The following is a 12,665-nucleotide window of genomic DNA, read 5'->3' as shown; positions in this document are numbered from 1 at the left end:
GCTGCACATCCTCGTCCGACTGAAACTGTAGACCCTTGAAGACCTTTTTAGAGGCACAGAAGGCGTGAGATACGCATCGGGAGAGATAAGGACTATTGAGCGGGTCCTCGCGTGTCCCGCACTTGAGTTGGCGTAGCTTCTGCGTTACGACATTTGCGATTGGGAACGTGCGTCATCGTAAAGCAACAGCACAGCTTGTCGCATCATTCCACAAAGGTGGTTTTTGACAGACGGTCTGCCCCATACACATTCCTCATTCTGCGATAGGTGGCTAGCGATATATCGGCTTCAGCACCCAAGGCAAGAGACGTTGGCCCTGATTGGACCCGTTTGGTAATAACGTCGTCATACACTCCTGGAAATGGAAAAAAGAACACATTGACACCGGTGTGTCAGACCCACCATACTTGCTCCGGACACTGCGAGAGGGCTGTACAAGCAATGATCACACGCACGGCACAGCGGACACACCAGGAACCGCGGTGTTGGCCGTCGAATGGCGCTAGCTGCGCAGCATTTGTGCACCGCCGACGTCAGTGTCAGCCAGTTTGCCGTGGCATACGGAGCTCCATCGCAGTCTTTAACACTGGTAGCAAGCCGCGACAGCGTGGACGTGAACCGTATGTGCAGTTGACGGACTTTGAGCGAGGGCGTATAGTGGGCATGCGGGAGGCCGGGTGGACGTACCGCCGAATTGCTCAACACGTGGGGCGTGAGGTCTCCACAGTACATCGTTGTTGGCGCCAGTGGTCGGCGGAAGGTGCACGTGCCCGTCGACATGGGACCGGACCGCAGCGACGCACGGATGCACGACAAGACCGTGGGATCCTACGCAGTGCCGTAGGGGACCGCACCGCCACTTCCCAGCAAATTAGGGACACTGTTGCTCCTGGGGTATCGGCGAGGACCATTCGCAACCGTCTCCATGAAGCTGGGCTACGGTCCCGCACACCGTTAGGCCGTCTTCCAGTCACGCCCCAAGATCGTGCAGCCCGCCTCAAGTGGTGTCGCGACAGGCGTGAATGGAGGGACGAATGGAGACGTGTCGTCTTCAACGATGAGAGTCGCTTCCGCCTTGGTGCCAATGATGGTCGTATGCGTGTTTGGCGCCGTGCAGGTGAGCGCCACAGTCAGGACTGCATACGACCGAGGCACACAGGGCCAACACCCGGCATCATGGTGTGAGGAGCGATCTCCTACACTGGCCGTACACCTCTTGTGATCGTCGAGGGGACACTGAATAGTGCACGGTACATCCAAACCGTCATCGAATCCATCGTTCTATCATTCCTAGACCGGCAAGGGAACTTGCTGTTCCAACAGGACAATGCACGTCCGCATGTATCCCGTGCCACCCAACGTGCTCTAGAAGGTGTAAGTCAACTAACCTGGCCAGCAAGATCTCCGGATCTGTCCCCCATTGAGCATGTTTGGGACTGGATGAAGCGTCGTCTCACGCGGTCTGCACGTCCAGCACAAACGCTGGTCCAACTGAGGCGCCAGGTGGAAATGACATGGCAAGCCGTTCCACAGGACTACATCCAGCATCTCTACGATCGTCTCCATGGGAGAATAGTGTGATCATGTGATGTATCTGACCACAGGAATGTGTCAATAAAGTTTCCCCTTCCTGGGACAATGAATTCACCGTGTTCTTATTTCAATTTCCAGGAGTGTAGTTTACGCTTCCGCATTTACCGGACGCACGTCGGAATGAAACGAATGCCACACTAATCGTTTGTGTACATATCGGTGGTTATATACCCGCATCGGAGTAGCGCTATGTTAATCATACTCTGCAGCAACGCCATCAGTCGAAAACTCTTGATTGCCCCTTGTAGTTACTAATTCGGCTGACAATATTTACAGTAACATCAGAGTTTTCTATAATATCTCGCTGTTGAATCAAGATATCATCAGAAGAGAAAACGCGTACGTGATACATCCTAAAAGCACTGTTTATCTAACGAAGTAGTAGTCGTCTTTGAAGTGTTTAGCTGAGATAACGCTAGGTAATCTATCCTGTGTCTGAAGGACAAACAGCTGTACAAAAAGATAACTCTGTAGAAGTTTCCTTGTGGGAAATTCTTACAGGTGCTGTTGTACCGGCGGAATGTTAAGTAAACTGCTAGAAACACATGCAGTGTAGAAGGCTAAGGAAAACAGTTTCCCTTCACTACTTTTGGCTCCTTTCTCATCCTTTCACCCTTTTCGAGGAGCCACATGAGCCACAGCAGATATTTTTAATTCTACGACCGGTTTCCGTCCACAAAAAATCAAATTTCACAAGTCCAGCAGTTTCGAGACAAAACTGCTGTTTGCTTTTGGCCGAGTGGTTCTAGGCGCTACACTCTGGAACCGCGCGACCGCTACGATCGCAGGTTCGAATCCTGCCTCGGGCATGGCCGAGTGTGATATTCTTAGGTAAGTTAGATTTAAGTAGTTCTAAGTTCTAGGGGACTGATATCCTTAGAAGTTAAGTCCCATAGTGCTCAGAGCCATTTTTTTTGCTATTTGTTTTCGTTTTTAGTGAGTCCGGTTGAGGTTTTCCTTAGTGTACAACAAATTATTTCGATAATCGAACAGTTGACGATCAACTAATACGCTGCGAGAAACACGAGACTCGCATTTATTTCGATGTTCAGCTCCTGTGCGATACATTTCAAGACTATAGTGGTGTCAACTTGCTACTGGGCAATAATTCTTCGAGTGATACAAAATTAGCATATGTTGTGCTCCAGTGAACTATAATACGACCGACAGTACCAAACTATCGTATAGGACTGGTATGAATACAAATATTTTTATATGTGGTATCTCGACATGTACACACATCAGTGATTTGGTTCTTTCCTCTCTACCTCGAACAGTCTCCCCACTGACACACAACTTTACCACCTGATGTTTTCTACACAGTTGTAACTGCACCACTAAGAGGATTACGTCTGTCAGTATAGAGTAACAGTTTTACGCCCAAGCGTTCACTCTTCAACACCTGACCAGCTGCCTAGCGAAGAACAAGCATTAATATCTAGCTCTTGCCACATGTACTTGGAGGTACTACCCAACCTCAAACATACGACGTGTAATTGCTATAATCATTAATGTACAAACGACGTAAATACTGATATAATGTTGTTCGGTACACCATCCTCCGGCGCCAGTAGAGACATCTGCTCCTGTACCCCTAACATCCTGCATATTGCCGCGAGCAGTGGTGCATGCAGTGTGGCGTAGGGGTAAGAGTGTCTGGATGGCGTGCTGCGGGTCGCCATTTCAAAACCCGACAACAGAAATAATTATTTATTTAGTATTTATCACTTATTTAGTATTTATCATTACAGCTGATGTTCTGAGGCACATATGTAATGCATCATCATCCCAAGGTATGTTCCCAGACAGGTTAAAATATCCCATTGTCAGGCTGCTCTACAATAAGGAGGACACCACAGATGTCAATAATTATCGGTCAGTGTCCTTGCTTACAGCATTTTCAAAAATATTCGAGAAAGTAATGTACTCAAGAGTGGTTAGCCATCTCAACAGTAATGGGATAGTTAGTAAATCACAGTCTGGATTTCAAAAATGCTGTTCCACTGAGACAGCAATATACAATTTCACTGTCCACATAACAAAGTCTTTAAATAGTAAAATTTCACCAATAGGAATTTTCTGTGACTTGTCTAAAGCATTTGACTGTGTGAACCATGACATTATGTTACAGAAATTACATTTCTATGGTATAAATGGAATAGTATATGAGTGGTTTAAGTTGTGCCTACAGAACAGGAAGCAAAAGTTTCCTTATATGGGTCAAGTGATTTAAATAAGTTAGCCACTTCATCTAAATAGGGTGAAATTATATTAGGTGTTCCACAGGGTTCAATCATGGGTCCCCTTCTGTTCTTCATATATGTGAACGACCTCCCTTCCTATCTGAAACAGGAAGCTGAACTGACACTGTTTTCTGATGATACAAGCATAATTATTTATCCGGTAAAAGAAACTCCAATTGAAAATGATACAAATAAGGTCCTTGGAAAAGTCATTAATTAGTTTTATGCAAATGGGCTTGCTCTAAACTTTGAAAAAACACAGTACATCAAATTTTCTGCTGCAAAAAGTACAGTTCCTTCAATAAATATAACACATCAACAGAAGTCAGTAGACAGGGTAGAGCATGCTAAGTTTTTGGGTGTACATGTAGATGAGAATCTTAAATGGAAAATTCATGTTTTGGATCTTCTAAAGCGACTAGCTTCCACAACTTTTGCAATCAAAGAAATTGCCAATTTTGAGGATATGGAAAATAGTAAGCTAACATATTTTGCATACTTTCACTCTCTGATGTCATATGTAATAATATTTTGGGGTAACTCAACATTTAGACAAAAAGTATTCACTGCTCAAAAGAAAGTGGTTAGAATAATGTGTGGGGTTCATATATGCACATCTTGTAGGCTTTTTTTTAAAAGATTGGCAATTCTCACAACAGCTTCACAGTACATTTACTAATGAAATTTCTTCTCAACAACATGAACTAGTTTAAAAACAATAGTGACATTCATGATTATAATACCAGAAAAAAGAAAGACTTACACTATCCTTTATTCAACCTATCTTTGGCACAGAAAGGGTTAAAATATGCTGCTATAAAAATTTTCGACAAATTACCAGATGAAATAAAATGTCTGACAGACAGCAGTAATAGCTTCAAAATAAACTAAAATCGTATCTCTTTGACAACTCCTTCTATACCACAGATGAATTCTCAAATAGGAATAAATAAATCTATAAATACAGTATATGCATCTTGTGCCATTTAAGGGAATGGGGTAAATAATAGAAATATTAATCCTTAACTCTGTGTTGTAATATATTGTAATAAGGAATTTCATAAACCTACCAGAAAGTTAGTTACTTAGTTAGTAGCATGTTCCAAATCAATTATATTGTATGGTAGCCGTATTATGTGGAACATCTCAAGTGCACAAGAAATGCATATATATATATATATATATATATATATATATATATATATATATATATATATATATATATATATATATATGCATTTCTCAATTTTTAATATATATATATATATATATATATATATATATATATATATATATTAAAAATCTTGTTTCAAATCTGCATTTCTTTTGCATTTGATATGTTCCACATAATACATAATACAGCTACTGTACCGTGCGATTGATTCATGGAACATGCAACCAACTAACTAACTAACTTTCTGGTAGGTTCATGAAATTCCTTATTCCTCTAATGTATGAATATTCTGGAATATTCGATTATGGGAGTTCAGGTCTCTTCTGAAATTCCTTATTCCTGTAATGTTCGAATATTCTGGAATATTCGATGTGTGTTATGGGAGTTCAGTTCTCTTCTATCTGTACTTTGGCGTTCGTAAGATGTGTGTTGGTTGCAGTAAATTCGTTCTGTTGTCAGTTTCAAATAGTGGTTCTCTAAATTTCCTCAGAAGTGTTCTTCAAAAAGAACGTCCCCTTCCATTCAGCGATTCAAATGTGATCTCCCGAAACATCTCCGTAATACTAGCCTGTTATCCCTACCTACAGGTAACAAATCTAGAAACCCATCTCTCAACTGCTTCGATATCTTCCTTTAAGCCGATCTGGTGGAGATCGCAAACACTCGAGCAGGACTCAAGAATGGTTTGCACTAGTGTTCTATATGCACTCACCTTTACAGATGAACCATACTTTCCCAAAGTTGTTCCAGCAGACTGAAGTCGACAACTTTCCTTCCCTATCACAGTTCTCACATGCTCGTTTCATTTCGTATCGTTTTGCAACGTTACGCCCAGATATTTAAACGGCGTGACTGTATTAAGCATGACACTACTAATGCTATACCCTATCATGAAGGGTTGTTTTTCCTACCTGCCCGCATTAACTAACATTTTTCTACATTTACAGCCACCTGTCATTCATCATACTAACTAGAAATCTTGCTCAATCATCTTGTAGCTTCATACAGTCACTCAACCTCGACACCTTCTCATGCAAGAAAGATTAGGGACGACCAGAGCACTGATGTTACAATAAAATTTAAGAGCATTTAATCGTAGTGCACAAAAAATTCATTCTTACTCTCAATGTTTTGTCTGTATTTATTTATCAGCCCATTACTTGTGTCATTCCATATGGACGAAACAATTTTATTTATGGATTCTTCCATTACTCGTTGGTAGAAAAATTCCATATTTAAAGTTGAATAACAAGTACACAGGTTTTATTCTACTAATTTTTTTTTTTGGCTTCAAATTGGTCTTCGGTGTTTTTGGGCACCTTCAAGAAATCACTGCCTAGCGTCTGAAAGGGACACTGCTTGTTAGGTAGCCAAACGTTATACGCAAAGGTACGATCCACTTGTATATAGTGTTGTGCATCAGTCTTGTTTTTTGAGATTGAAATTACAATTTACACAATGGAAATATCAAGCACAATAAATAATTAAACCACAAAATATTATAGATTAAATGATTATAATGCTAAATTTTGTGAGGTCTTGACACTGGCTGACAAACTGATAAACCGAGCCCTCTTCATTTATGTTGTGCGACAAACATGTTTTTTAAGATTGTAAACTTTAGACAAGTATTATACACAGTAATTAAAATTCGCAATCTTGTACAGTTTATATGGTAATGATAGTATAGTTTGTGAAGTCATACTACTCTCTAAGTGCAGTAGTAACTTACGCTGTGCAACAAACATGCTTTGCACTGTAAACTACATTTTCATGCAATAGGCAATATTAAACACAATCTGTGGTTAAGATAAACAGTGTTAAAGTATTACAAGTTATATTTTTCAAGTTTGTGATATAAGCAAGATAAGGAGTAGGAAAGAAATTGTGTTGTGTTTTAATTTTGTGTGGCAGTATGTGGGCAATGTGGCGCTTTGTGGGTATGTGGCTGTTTGATTGCATCATATGAAACAAACGATCAATTACAGCTGAGAACATCCCAAATTTTAAATGTCACGTGATACAGTGAACCAGCCACACACCCACAAACCACCACAATGACCACATATTGCTGCACAAAAATTGAAACACAACAAAATTTCCTATTCATTACCTTGCTTACCTTACAAACTTTAACAATATAACTTGTAATACTTTAACATCGTTTATTTTAACCAATGCATTTAATATTGTCCATTCCATAAAAATGTAATTTACAATGTAAAACATGTTTGTTGCTCAATGTAAGTTACTAGAGCACTTGTATAGTTCTCAAACAATGTCAAAACCTTATGAACTATGGCAATATAAAAATATAACGTGTAACATTGTAAGATTGCGTATTTTAATTGTTGTGTATAATACTGTTAGTGCCTAAAGTTTAACTTTTAATCTTAAAAACGTGTTGGTTGCATAGCATATATGAAGAATGCTCAGTTTGACGGTTTCTCAGCCAGTGTCAAGGCTTCACAAAATTTAGCATCATCGTCATTTAACCTGTAGTATTGTGTAGTTTAATTATTCACTGTGCTTAACGTTATCCATTGTGTAAACTGTAATTTCGACATTAAGAAACAAGTATGATGCACAACACTATACACAAGTGGATTGTATCTTTTCTGTATAATGTTTGGTTACTTAAGAAATAGTGTCCTTTTCGGACGCTAGTCAGTGGTTTCCTGAAAATAGTACAAAACACCGAAAACTAGCTTGAAATAAAAATCAATAGAACATAAACAGCGTACTTGTTACTCAACCTCAAAGAAAAAAAAAACCGTAAGAAGTAATCGTTGGTTGCGAAGCGTTATGTAGAAGCAGACTTCCGTGGTGCTACAAGAAAGGAGTTGGTGGTGCTAGTGGCCGATGGAGCAAGATGTTAGAAATGCCGTCTCGCTAATGTGGAGATTCATTGCGTGCGTCATTTTACGCGCTCTGCTGCTTTGTTCGCGCCGACACTCACCCCTCCGCCGGACATGGTGATCTCGTGCTGCCACACGCTCAGGTCGAAATCCTCGAAGTCGTCGGCGAAGATCATATCGCCGCTGCAGATGGTGACGGGCGCCTTGGTGCCGGAGGCGGTGGTCTGAGAGGCCGTGCACTGCGCGAGGCAGCCGCAGGGCAAGCTCGCCGCCACCACCACCAGCACCGCAACCAACAAGGCGTGCGCGTCCCTCAACATCTCGCAGACGACTGACGGCTGCCGCCCAGCGTCCGCGCTTTTCTACGTCGGCTAATCTCGCTCAGCGCCCGACGCATGCGCAACAGTGTTAAGGGAATCCCGCAATCGGACGCGCATCGGAATACGTGAGACGACGCCATCGTTACGTCATACGTCAGCGTGACGAAGTGACCTCGAATCTGCATTTTATTTTATTTTCTCCGTAGGCAAATCTTTAAGGTGACACCGTGGATAACAGTTTAAAGCGATGCTACCGTCGCTGTAGGGTGTAGGGTACCATCGTAAGTCTTGACATGCAGCTTTTACAGTCAAAGGGAAATGAGGATAATACACAGTAATTTTTCGTGAGATCGTACAGTTGGTAGGTACAAAAATTGGAGGCACATTTTTAATCTACATGGACATTTGGAGGTGGCAAAAGTCATGGGACGGCGATATTCAGTTACACAGACGGCGATAGTATCACGTACCCAAGGTATAAAAGGGCAGTGCATTGGCAGAGCTGGCATTGTACTCAGAAGATACATCTGAAAAGGTTTCCGACGTGATTAAGGCCGCACAACGGGCATTAACATACGAGGTGCGACAATAAAGTAATGAGACTGATTTTCTTTGCAATATGTGGCAACCCTGCAGGCTTGCGTAGGCACAATACCTTTGACTTTGGTCTATAAGCTGCTTCTAGTCGAAGCAGCACATCGATGAAACTGCTCAGTCGTGAGTTGTGTTGTAATAAGTTAACACATGTTTGTGCCTCTCGTCACGGAAATGGAACTGCATAATATTGCGCAACGGTATGCCATTTCTTTTTGCGTTAAATTGGATGGAAACGCGTATGAATGGGACTGGGACAGTGCTGAAATGGTTTAAATCATACCTAACTGGAAGAGTGCAGAAAGTTGAAATAAACAGTTCACATTTCACATAATATGCAAAAAACTGGTGATTTCTCAAACTGGGGAACAATCAAGAATGGGGTACTGCAAGGTTCGGTCTTGGGTCCTCTGCTGATCTTTATATATATATATATATATCCTCAGTCTACTGACTGGTTTGATGTGGCCCGCCACGAATTCTTTTCCTGTGCTAACCTCTTCATCTCAGAGTAGCACTTGCAACCTACGTCCTCAATTATTTGCTTGACGTATTCCAATCTCTGTCTTCCTCTAAAGTTTTTGCCCTCTACAACTCCCTCTAGTACCATGGAAGTCATTCCCTCATGTCTTAGCAGATGTCCTATCATCCTGTCCCTTCTCCTTATCAGTGTTTTCCACATATTCCTTTCCTCACCGATTCTGCGTAGAACCTCCTCATTCCTTACCTTATCAGTCCACCCAATTTTCAACATTCGTCTATAGCACCACATCTCAAATGCTTCGATTCTCTTCAGTTCCGGTTTTCCCACAGTCCATGTTTCACTACCATACAATGGTGAACTCCAGACGTACATCCTCAGAAATTTCTTCCTCAAATTAAGGCCGGTATTTGATATTAGTAGACTTCTCTTGGCCAGAAATGCCTTTTTTGCCATAGCGAGTCTGCTTTTGATGTCCTCCTTGCTCCGTCCGTCATTGGTTATTTTACTGCCTAGGTAGCAGAATTCCTTAACTTCATTGACTTCGTGACAATCAATCCTGATGTTAAGTTTCTCGCTGTTCTCATTTCTACTACTTCTCATTACCTTCGTCTTTCTCCAATTTACTCTCAAACCATACTGTGTACTCATTAGACTGTTCATTCCGTTCAGCAGATCATTTAATTCTTCTTCACTTTCACTCAGGATAGCAATGTCATCAGCGAATCGTATCATTGATATCCTTTCACCTTGTATTTTAATTCCACTCCTGAACCTTTCTTTCATTTCCATCATTGCTTCCTCGATGTACAGATTGAAGAGTAGGGGCGAAAGGCTACAGCTTTGTCTTACTCCCTTCTTAATACGAGCACTTCGTTCTTGATCGTCCACTCTTATTATTCCCTCTTGGTTGTTGTACATATTGTATATGACCCATCTCTCCCTATAGCTTACCCCTACTTTTTTCAGAATCTTGAACAGCTTGCACCATTTTATATTGTAGAACGCATTTTTCCTGGTCGACAAATCCTATGAACGTGTCTTCATTTTTCTTTAGCCTACACTATTCCTAAAGCCAAACTGATCGTCACCTAGCGCATTCTCAATTTTCTTTTCCATTCTTCTGTATATTATTCTTGTAAGCAGCTTTAATGCATGAGCTGTTAAGCTGATTGTGCGATAATTCTCGCACTTGTCAGCTCTTGCCGTCTTCGGAATTTTGTGGATGATGCTTTTCCGAAAGTCAGATGGTATGTCACCAGACTAATATATTCTACACACCAACGTGAATAGTCGTTTTGTTTCCACTTCCCCTAATGATTTTAGAAATTCTGATGGAATGTTATCTATCCCTTCTGCCTTATTTGACCGTAAGTCCTATAAAGCTCTTTTAAATTCCGATTCTAATACTGGATCCCCTATCTCTTCTAAATCGACTCCTGTTTCTTCTTCTATCACATCAGACAAATCTTCACCCTCATAGAGGCTTTCAATGTATTCTTTCCACCTATCTTCTCTCTCCTCTGCATTTAACAGTGGAATTCCCGTTGTACTTTTAATGTTACCACATCTGCTTTTTTTAATGTCACCAAAGGTTGTTTTGACTATCCTGTATGCTGAGTCTGTCCTTCCGACAATCATATCTTTTTCGATGTCTTCACATTTTTCCTGCAGCCATTTCGTCTTAGCTTTCCTGCACTTCCTATTTATTTCATTCCTCAGCGACTTGTATTTTTGTATTCCTGATTTTCCCGGAACATGTTTGTACTTCCCCGTTTCATCAATCAACTGACACAGTATGAACACATAATCATTATGGGCGACACAAACATCGACTTACAGTTAAAATCTCCCTCTGCCGAAAAACTAAGGCGACTGTTCCACTCCAATGATATGAGTTTAACACCGCTGGACCCAACTCACCACACGTCACACAGCCACACACTCATAGATATAATAGCAACAAAGCGACCAGATAAAATAATCCGCGCCAATCAGACATCCGCTCCGGGACTCTCTGCTCATGACGTGATATTCTTAAATTACTCAGTGCATACTACCAAAGAAAAATCTCACCTGGTAACCTACAGAAACTTAAAAAATGTTAACCATGACGCTCTTCAAAAGGATTGCTCAGACATCCCTTGGCATGATATAAGCAATGAACCGACTTTAGACGGAAAAATTCGGCAATTATGTAGCAAAATTATTGCACTGTATGATAAACATGCTCCTCAACGCACTGTCAAGGTAAAGAGAGCTCCTGCTCCATGGCTCACCACTGCATTACGCCAGTTAATGAATAAACGTGATGCTGCACACAGGGCCTTCAAGCGTAACCCAACTCCCGAGGCGTACGAAGCTTATAGGAAACTCCGAAACAGAACGAAGCAAAGCGTGAGAAATGCCAAAATCAGACATGCCCGCTCTGTCGTATGCGGCATATCAAAACCTGCTGCACTGTGGAAAAAGCTGCGCAGTTTCGGTATAGGGAAGCGAAGATATGACGCTGTTTATCAAGCGTCTGCAGAAGAATTAAACGATTTCTTCTCAACAGCTGTAATCTGCCACGCAGCGACAAATTACCAGCCCCAAGATATCAATCTCTTGAGAGACAAGTTTTTCCTAAAACATGTCACTACCGGCACAGTACACAAGGCAATTATGAGAATCTCTTCCGAGGCAGTAGGAAATGATGGAGTGAGCATTGGCATGATTAAAAACGTCGTAGCCACTATTATTCCAGTTATCACAGACATCTTCAACCTGTCTCTTGTCAGTAGTATATATCCTACTGAGTGGAAGCAAAGTTTAATCCAGCCTATACCCAAGACTGACAACCCTAAGTCGCCAGGTGACTACAGGCCGATCAGCATACTACCTGCAATATCTAAAGCCCTAGAATACATCGTCCATGAACAGCTGACGGATTACCTCAAAACTCATAACATCCATGACGAATATCAGTCAGGCTTTCGAAAGCACCATAGTACAGCAACTGCATTAATCAAAGTAACTGATGACATTAAACATGCTATGGACAGACGTGAAGCTACTATCCTAACACTGCTTGACTTTAGCAAGGCTTTTGACACAGTTGACTTCGATATATTACTAATTAAAATGAAACAGCTGAATTTCTCAATCAGCGCAATACACTGGTTCGACAGCTACCTCAAAAACAGAAGTCAACAAGTCGTTTGTGGGTCGGAAAAGTCATCATGGAAAAGCGTGCACTCTAGAGTTCCCCAAGGCTCCGTCCTTGGTCCACTACTCTTCTCACTGTATATTAATGATATTTCTTCAGTGATTCACTCCTGCAGCTACCATCTATATGCTGACGACATCCAACTGTACATAAGTGCAAGCCCCAAAAACATTGCTGGCGCAGTAGCGAGTATG

General features: G+C 41.5%; 1 protein-coding gene across 1 annotated transcript in view; it reads right to left on the bottom strand.

Annotated features, from left to right (window-relative positions):
- LOC126355134 (beta-1,3-glucan-binding protein-like) overlaps nucleotides 1-8,214 on the bottom strand; it is a 51,672-nt gene extending 43,458 nt beyond the window's left edge. Inside the window, exon 1 of the mRNA XM_050005317.1 lies at nucleotides 7,970-8,214. Coding sequence (XP_049861274.1) covers nucleotides 7,970-8,188 — 219 coding nt within the window. The 5' untranslated portion in view covers nucleotides 8,189-8,214. The remainder of the gene's footprint in view (nucleotides 1-7,969) is intronic.
- Between the last annotated feature and the right edge of the window lie 4,451 nt (nucleotides 8,215-12,665).

The sequence above is a fragment of the Schistocerca gregaria genome, chromosome 3, assembly GCF_023897955.1.
Source record: "Schistocerca gregaria isolate iqSchGreg1 chromosome 3, iqSchGreg1.2, whole genome shotgun sequence".
In the NCBI taxonomy this organism is placed as follows: Eukaryota; Metazoa; Arthropoda; class Insecta; order Orthoptera; family Acrididae; genus Schistocerca; species Schistocerca gregaria.
This window is presented reverse-complemented; position numbering and strand designations above follow the sequence as displayed.